This window comes from Bacillus rossius, chromosome 8, assembly GCF_032445375.1.
Source record: "Bacillus rossius redtenbacheri isolate Brsri chromosome 8, Brsri_v3, whole genome shotgun sequence".
NCBI lineage: Eukaryota > Metazoa > Arthropoda > Insecta > Phasmatodea > Bacillidae > Bacillus > Bacillus rossius.
In genome coordinates this window covers 40,503,402-40,520,021 of record NC_086336.1, presented here as the reverse complement: position 1 = coordinate 40,520,021, position 16,620 = coordinate 40,503,402, and the positions used below count along the sequence as shown (strand labels likewise).

At 37.1% G+C, this 16,620-nt stretch overlaps 1 protein-coding gene across 2 annotated transcripts in view; it reads right to left on the bottom strand.

Annotated features, from left to right (window-relative positions):
- Positions 1-16,620, bottom strand: part of LOC134534790 (fer-1-like protein 6) — a 41,256-nt gene that overhangs the window by 670 nt on the left and 23,966 nt on the right. The window contains exons 12-16 of one of the 2 annotated variants that reach the window (XM_063373377.1): positions 15,789-15,919; positions 6,650-6,834; positions 5,362-5,609; positions 4,317-4,486; positions 2,509-2,609 (exon numbers count right to left, since the gene is read on the bottom strand). In XM_063373377.1, the coding sequence (XP_063229447.1) occupies positions 2,509-2,609; positions 4,317-4,486; positions 5,362-5,609; positions 6,650-6,834; positions 15,789-15,919 (835 nt within the window). The remainder of the gene's footprint in view (positions 1-2,508; positions 2,610-4,316; positions 4,487-5,361; positions 5,610-6,649; positions 6,835-15,788; positions 15,920-16,620) is intronic. The other variant, XM_063373378.1, reaches the window with a different exon arrangement.

Below are 16,620 nucleotides of genomic sequence, written 5' to 3'. Positions count from 1 at the left end.
TCTTGAAGCAACAAGCTGCAGTTTAAAAAAAAATTGCATTTTATGACTTAGTGGCAGCAGCTCAGAAAGCAAAGAATGTGGTGATACATGGTGGTCGGTGGTCATCTGGGAGAATGAAAGAGAAGCAGAAAGAACCCAGTGACAAAACTCCATTTGTACCCACTCCATCATCCTGCATCTCTCATCTGTCACGCCTGTGCAGCTCCAGACTAAAGTGGCATAAGTGATGCAGTTTACAGACAGAGCCTGCAGTTTTTCAACTAAGTGGATATTCAGGAGATGGTGATTATCAGCGGTCTGAAGTGACATAAGCGACACATTTAACAGTCAGAGCCTGTAGTTTTCAACTAAAGCCTTACCGATGGCAAGATACAAGTTTGCGATTATAGTGCGATCCCCACTTATAGTTTCCACAGTTTTGGTAGTAATCAAGCATTATATCCAGGTAAATACGGTACTTTTTATTTTTTGAGAAAGTTCAATTCTTAGGAATATCATTATGTTAAATAATCAACGCTTAACTGTAAAGCTTATCTACCTTTTAGTGCACAAATTTTAGGTATATACGATATATCTTGCATATTTTTTGCATGATTATCTGCCAAAGTTAATTTTTAAATATTTTTTGTGGTACCAATAGCGATGAGAATAAAATGGATTACATTGATTCCTCACTTAGCACGACTACATAATTAGTTTCTAAAAATGCTTGTGTTATTCTAAATCACATATTCTGAAGCATTAGTTTCCATAAATAGCAAGATAATTTATTTAATGTATTCCAAAATTGTGTAGGAAAATATACTTTATGTTATAACACTCAACTATAATTATCTTTATATGCCACCCATCACACTTTGTATGACAAATACGACACCGCATAACGGGAGATACATGGTTATGTACTTTATCGTCAGTAGGCTGGCTGACTTAACCGCCCGGGCGTGACCTTCAACTCACGTCGTGTACCTTTCCAAACCATCCTTTACTGACAGTGAAACCGATATTACTGTCCGGATAGTTACATTTTAATTTTTCAAACATTAAAGTGCTTATTTACGTATCACCGCCTGGTTCACACCAATTATGTCAGGCCAATGGTTATTTTTTTCATTGCAACATTCATTTAACAACCTTTTCCACATGAATCATCTGTTCATTTCTGTTCCGGTATTTAATGTCAAATATATTCCCGCTAGTACAATCAACAGCATCAGACTTATATAAACGTTTGGTAAGAGTCCTTATTTCGTACGATTGTGCGCACAGTTGACTTGCTTAAAACTAAAGTGCGACCAACATAAGCGTGGCCTTCATGACAATCTGAGTGCTGTAATACTTCTAGTTTTGTCTCAAATACTTGAACACATGAACGTGATCAAGCACGTACAGTTACCGGCAGCTGAATGGGCAGACGTTGCTTTTGTTTGAGTGAATTCCCTGCCACTGGCTAGACTGAGTTCACAGCCCGGTTTGTGGCCAGGCGACAACGGTACGGCACATCGACAGACCTGCTCGCGCATCTCTTCCCCCCTTGTTTGGCTAACTGTATCCCACGGCACATCTGTTGTTTACAGAAGTTGAAACAGACTTTGTGGCGTCGCGCTCGACTTTTATTTTTTGCCTGCCGAGATTTCGTGCTAACTGAAATTTACAGACGTGCTATTCAAGACTGGGGCAGTAAAATTCACATCGCGCTAAATGAATCCGCGCAATCTGAAGACGTGCTAAGTGAGGGATAGGTGTACAGTAATTAAATTTTTTTCACATTTAAAGACAATGGGTAACAATATGGTTTAAATTTCTGTCAGAAAAATTTATTTAAATTTACCTAGCTTTCAACATTCTCAAAATATTGATTTTGACAGCTATGTGGGGATGAAGACTGCAAGAATATCAACGGGCAGTTCCGCATCCTACTTCATTTTCTCTTGCCTCAGTTGGCGCTACAGGGGCAGCTGTCATTGTATCAGGGAGCCAGATCTGAGTTTTTTTTTTTACCTGAAACTGTCTTGAATTGTTTTTTAAATGATCGCTGACTTGTAGGGAGCTCGAGCCTTATTGAGACCTCTAAGCGAGATGCAAAGCAGGTAAGTGTTCATGGCTCCCAAGACTCGTCTGCCTTGTGGCAAGGTGCAACGTGTGTGCTCTGTCTCGTGACGATTTAACTACATTTGATAGCCCACGCTTTCTCGTGGTGTGCACTCTGCACTATGACAAGAGTTACGCGCGCCGATTCACGTTTGCGTTACAGTTTTGGTTTTTCTATTTAAAATTGAACAAAATGTTTCTGTTGCATGACTTATTAATTTAAATTGTTTGGCGTGCTTTTGTATACTCTACTTTTTAAATTGATATACTTTCCTTGAATATATATTTTTTTATGAATAACTTAACCTAACAAAAAATTCTTTTCTCGCATAAACGTCGCACCCCTACTTTTCAAACTTGATTTTAGTCTAAAATGTGCGACGATTATGAGATAAAAATGGTATTATAATTACTCACATTGGTTTATCCAAAGGATTGGGTGCCGACCTCCCGTGACCCGCTGGGTACTTTTCAGCATCTTCTTTTGTCAGCAGCTCCAGTTCCATGTCAATTTTGCCCTACAGAAAGAAACATTAAAAAAACAAATACTCAAAACCCTCTTAAGACAATACTAATTAAGAAATTTTCCTTTATAATCTGTTTAAAAAAATTAGCTTGGGACCTATAAATACGAGGTGTGTCAATAAGTAACAAACATAGGTAATGTGGGGGAAGGGGGGGGAAGCAATTAATGACAGTATGAAACAGAAATGAAAGTATTACCCATTACTTTCTCACATAACTTCCAATCATGTTGAGGCATTTGTCCCAACAATGGATCAGTTTGAAAATCCCAGAGACCTGGAACGGCTGGAACTGCAGAGGAACTTATTCAGATGGAAATCTGGGGGGAAAGGGGGGGGGGGGGGGCAAGTCACTCATTGCTCCTCCAGAGTTGATGATGTAATCACCAACGCCATTTTACCAGTGTCTGAAGAACGCTATCGGTATGTGGAATCACAAGATCTTACATTGTGCCCAGTCAGTAGTGCCCTCTAGTTCCCTTTTTAGTAAATAAATTCATTTTTACTAATTATTTTCCTACTTAAAAATTACCATGTGCTTTACTTCTTGATACAGTTATATCCTTTTAAAAAAATTACAGTGTAAATAAGTCAAAATATCTAATTATCTTGAGAATTTTCTTAACAGGGATATACTATAAATCTAGTGTGTTGTCTGGTTTTGACTGCATATGTTTTATATTTTATTGTATATTCATTTATAGTTTTATGTTACGACAAATGCTGTCTTAGTGGTATAACGGACTTTTATGAATGATTATTGCAATGTATAAGATTGATAACAAATTTCTTCAGGAACATAAGATGCACTGTGGTCATTGTGTTGTCTAGATTATCAGTTTAGTTTCATAGTTGGGTTTGTATGTACATCACTGTGCTGCCTAGGGTTGATATTTTTCTGTATTTAACTGTCTTGTCATTGTCAGCCCACTGCATTCGTCTCTGCTGTGATTTTTTTCTGACTATATTTCTTCCAAAGAGATCTGTGCTGTCTAGGCATGTAACATTTAACATCATCTGATACTGCCTTGTTCTCTGTGTGTTTATGTGTTCATCTTTGTTTTTCATTCTTGAGGTTTTTCTATGACAACCAGCGTAAACAAGCAATGGCATATGTCCATGAGAACAGGATGTCCACACAAATCTTTAATAAAATTTCCCTGAATTTCTCTGACCAAAACTTCAAATTTCCCCGACTAAATTTTTAAAACAATACGCCTATTTTTGCCATTTCCCACCATCCCCATAGCTGACCTATTTCAGACAACAACTTGCATACGTAATTTTATAGTGTGTACATGCACTGAAACATAGTCTGGTTAATGACAAACTAGAGCATGACTTTGAACCCTAAAATTACAGAAAAACAATGTTCAGAAGTTATACTTAGAAATGGAGATTTATTAACACTAAAATACTAAAATGGTATGGATAATAGATAATCGTCCTTGTGCTAAATTTTTTAAATTTATTAAGTGGGAATTTTTTTTTTAAGTGTGATTTTCTTAAGAGGGTTTTATTGTGCCAATATTGGGAAATTTCCAGCACTTTCCCAGGATTTCAATTAAATTTCCTGACTTTCCCCTGACAATTCCAACAGGATTTCAATTAAATTCACTGACCTTCCCCTGGCAATTCCAACATCCCTGACCTTCCGGAATGTGGACACACTACGCAGAAGGGCACCGACGGTGTACTCACGGTCAGCTTGGGGCCCTCCTCGCTGCCGGCTTGGAAGGGCCACCAGCCACGGGTGCGCCTCTGCTTGAACAGGTCCGAGGTGCGCGTCTTGGGGCCCAGCGTCTCCAGCGTGCAGCTGCGGCTCGTGTTGGCCCCTTGGGGCAGCCGCATCAGGTTCAGCTTCAGGATCCCTGCGGCACCACACTTCCGTCTGCACTCCAACACTGGCAATTAAATACCGTGTGGGCAAACACACATCCACCCTGAAGATTTTTTACTAACAAAACAATGCAAAATTACTCCAGGATCCTTCCTTTATCTTTATTGTAGGTTACCATGCACATCTGAAGCTGTGCTTCGAAAACCAAGTTTTCCGAAAAAAACACTAGAATCACGAAATAAAAATTTTAAAAAGTTTTACGTCCTGACAAACTGTATAACCATATAGGTATGATGTACACAACAAATAGGCCTAGTCGTAACCAACTACAGAGGTGTTCATACTAGGATTTCCAAATGTTTCCTTTTCCCTGCCTTCAGTACATACCTACCTACCTATTTTTCTAGAAATCTTTTTCTTTTCCCTCAAATATATAATCTTTTGATTATTAAATATTCTAAGATACCCTTCCCTTATTTCACTATAATAGGCCAGTGCAAATGTGGTGCAAAGGATATTTCCTTTCTCTTTTTTCTTCCTCAATAGAAACTCGTAGCTGTTTGCTTTTGGCAACTTTTCTCAACCACATAACTTCCTTGTCCACAAACTTTATTTGCCCAGGCAATAATGCTCAAGTGATACTTTACCCTGAAAGTGAATTGAGTTTACTGTTTATAAAATTACTGTGTTGATCCAAGTTCACACACATTTGTTGCTACAAATTACCAAGTTGTAATTTAAGTAAACACTACTTTAAGCAATGATTTGTCAAAATATTACTATCAAAAAGTTAAATTTAAAAAAAGGAGTTTGCAGAATAGTACTAATTAAATTAGTAAAAATGTATGGTCTTGTAAAAGGAAATTAATTTGGCCATCTAATTTCATAACACCTTAAGATGCTCACCTATCTCTTCATCACGATAGAGGTGGTTGTTATCCCAGACTTCAACAATAAGAACACACGGACACTTTGTAGCTGGCTTGTGTGGTTGCTTGTTGGTGTCATCCACATGTTTACCTGGAAGCGATATTTTTCCCTCCGCAGACCAAAAGTCAAAACGGAAAATTAGTCTGTAATTGAAATTTCCTTCACCTGTCAAGGAGCGGTAGTGAATATCTGTTTCTTGTACAATCTTTTCGCTACACAGCCACCTGCAATAATTTTTAGCAATTGCATATTAGCTGTACTGAAGATATTCATATTTTCTAAAAACAAAATTACAGTTCACAATTATTATTTTTTTGCGTTAAGTTGATCTTTGAGGCAAAATAATGCTTTGTAAACATCTGCTTCCAAGGATTATCATTATTACTAATCAAAAAATTTGTTTTATTATAAACTATATACTTCTGCTGAAATCACAATAGTGCAAAGGGCACAACACTAAGGAGGTGATTCAACAGCAAAAAAAAAAACATTCTGAACATGCAGTTTTTACCTGCAGAACAAACCATATATTAACAATTATGTTAAAATGTTTCGTGCCTTTATACACGCACCAAAGATGTAATAACCATCAAAATTTGCAGTTTTTTTTTAATCGACATGTTTGAGAGAACTATGTTTGATTTAACATTCATAGGGAAAAATTAATGTACGCAACCCATAGCAGTAACAATGCACCAGTCTAACTATCTTTGGAAAAACAAAATTCTGATGCTAGTTTTAGCAATGTGGCACCCGCAGTGCAATGAAAATAGAAAATATTTCTAATCTGAACGTCTGCCGCCTGAGTGTTGCTGCTCCCACCATTTATGTCGCATTGATGTCACATACGAGTCGAACATGATTGGTCGGATGGACATTTCATTTGTGTTGGGCCCATCGTAAAATGCCCATCACGCTATCGTGATTCCAGAATAAGTATAATTTTCAATAATAAGTTAACACTAGTAAAAACATTAAACTTCTCTAGTAAAACACTTCTGTATTGGTGGTACCTGTAAGTACAAATTCAAAAATGTAATTATTAGCTCCATTAATTATTAGGCATACAGTATTGTAAAAAATCTCAGTTACAAGGTACCAAAATTTTATTTCTCATTCTTTTATAAAGTGATATTTAAAAAATATTCAAAGTGTCCCATCCAACCTTTGGGTTTTGATCAAAAACTTGATGTTATCCAAAAAAAAAAAACTTAAACGGGATTTGAAAGAGAGGGATTAATGGTGGAAAAGTTAAATATTTTACCCACGGACGTAAATGTCAGAGCTGCGCTGCCCTGTTAGGATGCTGTAATCACGTAGCAACACATCCCGCGTGTCCCACACAGTCACTCTCAGCTCGTACGGGTCAGGGTATCTGGGGACGATGTTCACTGGAGGAGGCAGTTCTTCTGTCTTGTCAAAGATGTCCACCCACAACTGCAACATGCCCTTAAAACAACACATACTGTACATATTAATTATAAACATCAATCCGAAATACCTGCAGTTAATTAATAATTTATTAAATTAATTAGGTGTTAAATTAGGCGTATAAGTTGTATAACTCCCATCTGAGGACCAACTAGCACCAGGGCAACAAGGTCATGGGATTCAAAACTTAAGTCGGGCTTGCTGAGTTAATTTACATCACTCTTATCCCAATTCATCATGATTACTGTATTTGCCTGAATATTACACTACGATTTTTACCGAAACTAGAAGTGGGGGTCGCATTATAATCGCAAATTTTGTATTTTGCCATTAATAACAGTTTAATTGAAAAACTGCAGTCTCTGCCTCTTACGTGTGTTACTACCACTGTTAAGTACCGTCTCCTGAACCTCCACTTAGCTGAAAAACTACGTGTTCTACCTGCTGCATCACTTATGCCACTTCATTCCGGGGCTTCCTGAACCTCTGCTCAGGCGTGACAGATGAGAGATGAAGGATGAAGGAGAGGGTGCAAATGGAGTTTGTCACTGGGTTCTTTCTGCTCCTCTTCACTGTGGCTGCTGTGGAAGACACCCCTTTCCCCTCGCTTTCACCCTCCCAGGCAACCACCCAACATCACACCACATCACACCACATCACACCACATTCTTCATTTTCTGAACAGCCATGCTGCTTTTGACTACAGTCATAAAACACAATGTTAATCACTCTACTAACAAAATTTCATCAGAAAAGGTCTAATAAATATGGAATAAATTTAATAATTTAAATAATTGTTATGTGCTATGTACTTCAATTGCGATTTCCAATCCATAAGGTCTGTTTTATAAACTTATAATCAAAAAGTTTGGGGTCACATTACATTCAGATTCGCATTATGGTGGAGTAACTACGGTACTTATATGTGAAAGAGATGTTTGTGAAAAAAAGTAATAAATTAAAATCTAGCATCAATGGTATCAGGTAGGTATTGTGACTTAAAAGTCACAATTAAGTTATGTATTAAAAAATTGAAGAGCCATTTACTGATGTGATAATTCCTGATACTTAAAAAGTTGGTTCCCTACTTTGAAAACCACCCTTCACCCCTGGTACACACTCAACAGTGATACCAAATTCCCTGCATTTAAAAAATAATTATATACATATTAAATATAGTATACAAATCATATCTTTATAACTAGTTTGCTGCTAAACTCTCACCAACACATACACACGTGTACACATTTACAGTTGGTTCACTGTTCAATTAACATTTTTGGAAGTCCTGCTTAAAGATTACTTTTAGTGATCCTGCCATTAAATGCCTTAAATGCATTGCTAAGAGTCTACAGTGAAACTGTTGCATGTTTCGAGACATAAAATAATGTTGCCTGAAACTAAATATATTTTTTGGTGTACATTAACAAAAACCAACAAATTTTTATATCTCGCTAATTTCAAACACAGAACTTTTTATAAGACGTTAAGTTGAGGAACCTCCAGTATTTTTCTAAATGTGCTGCTAACCTTAGTGGATGTAATGCCATTGATTCAAAGACGCATACCTCATTTTATCCTTAATTAGTCTCAGAAAAAAAAAAAAAGGTAAACCTATAATGATAAGGTACACTTCAATTATAATGACATATCCCCTCAGTGCAGCCAAACATGTTTTGCGCTGAAACCCCTTGTTTCCTTCTGGTTTTAAAATTTAATTATTTTTTTCTAGTTAAATTAGTATTTTGTGTTGCAATTCTTATTTTTGTGGCTCGTTTAGTTAAGTTAAATTTTATGTTTGGTTCATAATTTATTTATTGTAATCAATGAATTGTTTGGAAACATGCCTAAGGAAATGACTGTTAAGTTGTTAAGACCTAAAATGGTCTGGAAGGTTGGAGAACATTCAGGTTTAGTATTATTTATATGTTCTTTAGTATGTTGTAAGTATTTCTAGAGTATTTTAATATATTAATTTTTGGCTGGGTATTTTTAAAGCTTAATATTTTAGCATGGCTAGCTTAGTAACAGGCAGGTGAACAAAAAAGTGTGCTAGAACTATTTTCTCGAGTGTGTGTTGACCGGGAGATGGTCATGTGTGCTTCCGAGTGAAGGTGGCTCAGGTGGGGAGGTGTGTACAAATGCCAGCGCGGGAGACACGCAAGCCGCTGCCTGCACTCCGCAATAATACTTTAAACCGGGATTGCGCGAGAGTAACGTATTTTTTTCATAATCTTGCACGTATTGCAAAAGAACTGTGTAACTATGTTTATGAACGACTACTGCCAAAAGTGGTTCCTGGTTTACAAGATCTACGAATGCATGGATTTGTGCCCTACAATACTGGGTGCTGTTGGTCATCAGGCATGCCCTGTGCTGCTGTAGGCTGTAGTGTGCTATGCATTTAGCACACCTGAAGGAAGAAACTTACAAGTAAGTGTTGGCCCGCCCTTTTTACGTACGTCCCTGGAAAAAACTGATTTTTCTATGGATAAAATAGTAAAGCGTTAACGCCGAGCCACTTGGTGTGTTCAAAAATGAAAGTGAGAGCGGGAAAACTATGTTGCACAAGGATTTGCGAGATTGTTAAGAATGTTTAAACTCCCCCGGAACTAACTCTTAAGTGGATTTATCAAGATATCGCCTCCGCTGCGTATTGGTTCTTTAACATATTTTTTTTTTTTGGTATAAATAACTTAGAGCACACATATAGAGTTGTACTGTTTGTAAATGGTAGCCGTACTTTATGAGGTTAATATATTTGTTATTTCTTTTTTACGTAATTTTAGGGTATTTTCTATGTTGCGTTTTTATATATAGTTATCGGGTTAAAACCTTTTTAGTGTGTGTTTTGCAGAAAAACTCAAGCCCATGCGTACTTTTCCCTGTAAGAGATGTTTAATAATCTTTATGACTTATAGTAAATCGTTAAAGGATAATTTTGTAATTTTTTTTATGCTACCGCTAGAGCCAAGATTTTATGATGTTATGAAAAAGGACTTTTCGTCATTAAGAATTGTGGATTTCGTCTATCGTCATAAAAAATTAAAACACATGTAATAACATGTACACACCTAGCAGAGCTGCCTTGATCAAATGCTTCAATAATTCGTGGTTAGAGACTTAAAATATGCACATTAAACAATACTATGTTGAGAGTACATAAAAAATTAACAACTAAAATATTTAGTATTCTTATGCAGGTAAGTACTGTTCCTGAGTTCAGGAGAGAGTCTAAATTAATTAAAATAGAAACTACAGTTAAACTTTTGTTCTATAAATGCAATATAATTAAGCTCAGGAAAAAGCCACCATTGTCAGCAGTTCAGCATTCTCTGGTTTTAGAGATCTTCTTCTGTCACTTACAACTACAGAATACTTAGAAAAAGATCTTTCTGAGTCCACATTCGTTGCAGGTATCCATATTAACTTTAAAGCAGCAGCTGCAAATTCAGGATAATCCGCTTTCATTTTGTTTACTTTATGGGCCCAACATTGTATGTGGTACATGTGGTCACCAAATACACCTTCAAGGGTACCAGCAGATTTTGTCATGTACCTGGCACTATCTGTAACATACGCAATTATGTTTTCTTCCTTGACTTCATATTTGGAGCATACATCAATCACTGCCCGAGAACAAGAAACAGCATTTGCTGCATCAAGGACACAAGAAGCCCCTAAGATAACATCTTGTTCAGCACCTGGTTTCAGAATTTTAAACAAGATGTTGAAAACACAATTATTACTCTTGTCAGTGGTTTCATCTGCGAGTATGACCACATCTTGCCCCAAGAGCTGCTGCTTGATTTCCACTTATTTTTTCTCTCTAAGTAGGGGAATGTACTTTTTCCTCATCCAATCCGCTGTTGGAAGATCACCAGCACCACTTACATGCTTCTGCATCCATGCAGTCAGCTTGCTGTTGTCAAGTTTCTCAAGAGGAATACCTGCAGCTACAAAGGCTTCAACAGTTTCGAGAACAAAATATTCCTTTTGTTTTTTTGCGCATATTCGCGCCACTCCTGCTTCTGGGATAGAAAGCTGTCGTTTCAAAGTGCATGGGGATCGTTTAGCTTTTACATGTTTGTCGCTAATTATGTGCTTGTTTACCGTGTCCTTACGTTCATGCTCCAAACGGCAATTACAATATTTACAGAAAAGTATTTTTCCGTCACTGACATATAATCCCTCATTCTTAAACTCGTCAGCACGTGATGCCTCAGTAGCTTTATTTTTCGGCATGATTAAGAAATTTAGCTTTCATTTATGCACGTCATTTGTAAACAAAGCCCGGAGGTACCAAAAACTAGTATTTACTGAAGTTTTAGCGAAAAAATAAACCGCGGGAAGCCTACTTTTTACAGGCGAGAGAGCCATATACTCAACCCGAAGTAAAAGGTTAGGTTATGTCAGGTCAGTGAAATAAATGTTTTTATTTATTTTCCGGGAGGGTTGGGTAGGTAAGCGTTATTTAAAATATTTAATGACCGTAAAATAAATAAATCCTTGCAATATGGTGCTTTTTCATTAGCGATCGGAAAACTTCGATTATGTTACGATTTTGGCACTCTCGCCTGTGAAGTGTGAAATGAAAATGAAGGCTTCACGGTAAACTGCTTATTCAACAAGCACACAAAATTGCGTTACAGTGAAATTTCATTAAATTTTAAGTGATCATTAAATATCAATGTTCGCTTTTATTTTATTTTCATACGTATTTATTTAATGAATGCAGTTTTTTTCACGTGTATTTTTCAAAGGATACAGCAAACAAGGCGCTCAGTTTTCACGTTGTTGTGTTTGTTAACTTGATAATTTTAAGTTTACGATCGTCAGTTGTTAATATTGCGTGATCTCTAGTGGCTAGTAGTGATGGGCAGAACGGATCTTTTGACCGAATCGGTTCTTTTGGATCAGTTCCGTGAGATGATTCGTTCAGAACGATTCGTTCATCTCGGTCAAGTCGTTCTTTTCTGTGTATGGGATCTGGCTCTTTTATCAGGTGTCGTAACTCGTTCATCCTTCAGAGTATTACGTACATGTTTTTGTATTTGAATTTGAACATTGCTTTCCGTAGCCAGTGAATCACAGTTGCGTATATGAAACAAGATTATTTATATTTTATTACTTTTTAAGTTACAAATATTAATATATAGGCTATTTACACTCTAGTGACAGTAAAGTGTTTACATGTAGACCAACACATTTAGAGAAAAAAGACAAAAATTTAATACTACTGCAATTCAGTATGAAGAGAAACAAATGAAGTACATTAATTAACCCAAAAATGGTAAGTGTGAACATTTGTAGTTACTTTCCCTGTTATTTTTTAATTCATACGGTTTTTTTTTTTTTTTTTAGTTTTTTTTAGTTTTTTTTAGTTTTTTTTTTTTTTCCAAATTTGTGTATGTGAATGTGAAAAAGCAATTTTAAACCACTACTTAACAGTTGACATTTTCAGGTATAGATACTTTAGATACTTTTCATGTTACCCTATTTTATTTGATCAGTTATCGTTTGCTCTTGTGAACATGCGCACGCTGTGATTACTAATTCTTCAGACTCCTGACGTCATGAATCATTTTACGAACGAATCAGACAGGGCGCGTGACCGGTTCTCTCATCTCGTTCTCTCGTTCTCTCGTTCTCTCCGCGTTTTCGTTCTTCCGAATCTTTCAAGGTACCGGCTCTCAAAGAGCCGGTTCTTTACATCGCGAACGAATCGCAAGATTTCGTTCTCTCAAAGATTCGTTCTTTTTGAACGAATCGTTAACGAACGACCCATCACTAGTGGCTAGATGCGTTTAAAAACCCTAACCTAACTCCGATAACGATCTTTTTTTGTTCGTGAAATCGTCAATTTTTGTGATATCTTGTAATTTTTTAAGATGAATAATTAACGCATTAAATAACCACCACACTGCAGTTGGATGACGACCATTTCTTCTACAAACAGTTACGGAATTTTTGTCAATCAACCAATAGTCGGTAGTTAACGATTTAAATCAATATTGAGGTGTTTATTTGTGTTTAGAAAACATTTCGCATTTTTCGCGGTTTGGGATGAATTTCGCGTGAAAATTCGCAATTTCGCATAAAACCATATAATCTTGGCTCTAGCTACCGCCTATCCTTACTTCTCTATTTCTCTGCTTGAATTTTTTTTGATTTCATTACAGTTTGGTATTATTTTACTGGCACCCTTTTAGTCGCGACAGCTAGTTCTTTGTTTACTGCTGCACTTAAAAATTTTGTTTACGTGTGTCGCTTTTGTTTAATTTAGCTCCCCGCAGGGTGCTGGAGTTGTATCACTGACACAGAGCAAGGGCAGTGGTAACAATGCAAAGGCTGTACTAGTCAACCTACATTTATTTGGCTGCTTCAACCTTAAATGAGAGGTTGTTCTTTGAAGTGTAAAATGCTTAGTGACTTGAAGCAAAAAGAAGCCTTGCTTTCACTGTGATGCACATTTGATTATCTGCATTTTAAGTTTACTGGACCATTTAAGCCACTTCCTAAATTAACCCTATTTTATCGGTGGGATTTATACGAGGATAATCACTGGGATTAAAAATAAATCATCTAGGAGAAAATCTCAAGTCAGGGCCAGAAAAGCTTCATAACTTCAATTGTTGATACGTACTTGCTAGCTAACAAATTGCCCATCACTAGAGCAGTGGAGGGGGGGGGGGGGGGGAAGACATAGCTCATAATAATTTTACTAACTGATCATTTCTGGTAGAGTATAAAATCAAGCCAGAGGAATAAAAATTAAAACACCTCTATTCTGCCTGGTAATTGGTTAGTTTCCGTTCCGTTCCAGGTCACTTCTGGTGGATAACTACTTTTCTTTAAATTAATTAAAAATAACTTAATACTAAATATATGAAAATAAACATTTATTATGAGAATAACAAAAAAACAAAAAGTTTCCCCATAAACTTTATTACGATTTCCAAGGTTGAGTTATCAAACAGTCTAAATGTTCAATTAAACTTCATAAAAGTAACTCATACTGAACTGAAGTATCTCATTACTTTGACTTGGATGGGGCCCGCCTAGTCAGGGGTTGTATCTGTGTTAGTGAGGTAGGATGATAAGTGTGGTGCTCGCTGATGCTTCTAGTGTGGTGTCACTTCTAAGCGCAAGGCTCTGAACTGGCGCGCTGTCTTCTCGTAGTACGTGGGACAACTACTATTGGATTTCAGTGTTAACCTGCAATGAACTCAGCATTGCCACTTTGAATCTGCCGCGGTGCTGGCGTCCACCCTCCCTCCTGTTCCCTTTTCCTTCATTCCCACTCCTAAACTGAGTTTCATTCCTCCCTCCAGGTTTCGGCACATACGCATAGCAGGTCAGCGTAATGCATTTAAGCTCAGTTACCTTTTTCTGGTAATAACACATTTATGTATGACCTGAATTGTTGTTCAGCATTTATCCTCTTACAATGTTTGTACTCATGTGCAAGATAATATGCTTGTAAACTAAATTTGTGCTTTACTGTTTGCTGTGGTCAGTCTTAATTTGACATATCTGACATAAGTGCATTTAATATAATGTCTAAAATGCCTATGTAGGTACTCACATGCTTACGCGTTTTGTTGATGTCATTCATGGAAAAGATAAAATAAAAAGGGTTCATGACCACCTTAGGTTTTTCAGAGGCATTGTTTATTATTTTCCACGTGCTACACCAATTTTTAAATTAATGGTTTGTAGTTATGTACTTTTCCCCTTTACAAACATTCCTGGTTCTGTCTCTATTTAAGAATAGAGCTCCTTTTTTCTATAATTTCACTTACATTTTGTTCGGATTGTTGTGTTAACGTGCCAAATTGAAGGGTGTTTGGTGGAGTCGAGTCTTTGAGATTCGAACCAAGCACACTTCAAAACTATTAGATTTGTGTGTTTAATCATAAAATTGGCAGAGATATGAAGATAAAAGTGTAATGTAATGTTGCATGCTTTCAAGAATTTTTACCAAGTTTATCATGTCTAAAAATTACTCTGAAACTAAGCATTTTAGCTCTTTTTGCTCCTAAAAGTACAGTTTAAAAACGAAATATGGTATAAGAACTACCCATCCACCCTCAGCGTATTCTTAAATGCTTTTCATAAACATACCACTGAGATATCTCGAGCAGTTTTCAAATTGCGTGGGTTCGTCTGAAGCTCTGCACACAGTATGAGCGCCCAGGTAGACGGGCCCCTTAATTCTCCTCAGCATGAACTCACTCCTTACAGCTTTAATGAAGACAGAGACCATATGGGACATAGTACCTTGAATTCCTTTACTTTTGACCTCAGAATCTTTCCCTCTCAAGTGAGCTTAACTTAAACTTAAACATTGGAAACCACAGCCATCCACATGAGCCTAATCAGCTTCTTACATCTTCGCAACTTCATTCGCGAACTCCACTACCAACTCGTTACCTAGGGCGCAATCACCCACTTAAAAACCTCAGCAAAACTTTCCGGAATGTTTCAGCCCCGCCTTCCCCTAATTTTGTAACCAGGGTGCGGGCTAGCTGAGTGTGCTCTGTTTCGTCAGCAACACGAGGGCACAGCTGTGCAAACACCACACGAATGTGTTGTGTTTGCATAGTGAGCGCCTGTGCTGACCGCCGTGTCTCCATCAGTGAGAGGCATCACCATAAGGCACCCACACAGAATCCTAAACCATAGAACACCTAACATTTAAATAGGCCAGCACTGATACACAATAATACTAAATAACCTTATTAAAAATGTTGAGATAGTCTAATTCATTAATTTTTAAATCTCAACAAATTAGTGATCTTAGAAAAAAACTGTGTAGGTTTATTTACAAAGACATTGATTATAAGACATACCACATTCATATATGGGCAGTGATGTTTATCAAAAATTGATTCCTATAGATTTCAGGTAAGCTTGAATGAAGTGTACACACGTGCACTCACGCAATGAAAACTAGAATGATTAGACACCTGAGTTTCGCCAACCCTGTTAGGATCGTACAGCAAGCGAGACTCCACGTGTTCTGGCACCAGTTGGTAGCCCACGTACGGTAAGGTTTCCCACTGGTTCAGAGCGGACAGGGCCAACTCTTCCTTCTTGACTGCAAACAGCACAGTTGAGTTACAAGCAACTGACACAGCGAAGCCATCACAGTACACACATGCCATATCACTCGTATGGTTCAAACTACAAAACATGCTTTAAATCATTATTTTGGGCATAAATCATTGCTGATTTGCACTGTATGTCAAGAAGAAAACCCGAAGAATGGACAAAGAAAGATGAATACACAAACACACAAAAAACAAGCCCAAAATCAGCCAATGTCAAGTGTTAAATGTTATGACAGCACAGAGATTTCTGTGGAAGGAATTAGAACAATATCACAGCACAGACAAACATGTTGGGCTGACAACGATGAGACAGTTGCAACAAAAAACAGTAAAAGCAGACAAACGACATCATTGGACATCCAGCGGCAAACAGAGGTACCCAATGTAAGCTGAACAGATAATCCAAACACACAGATAATACTGTGACGCACATGCAAACCTTGCGATGGAATTTAACAAGTATTCTGGCATCACAAAGGCAGTAGGCTCCCTATGACAAAATTGTGGCAACGTTTCAGGGACTGAGATCCATTCCTATCATTACGCAGAGACTGGAATGTTTGTGTATTCATCTTTCTTTATCCATTTTTTGGGTTTTCTCTATGATATACAGTGCAAACTAGAAATGGCATCTTTCCAAAATAATAATTTAAATCACTCTTCCCCATTGTAAGAATTATTCAAACAA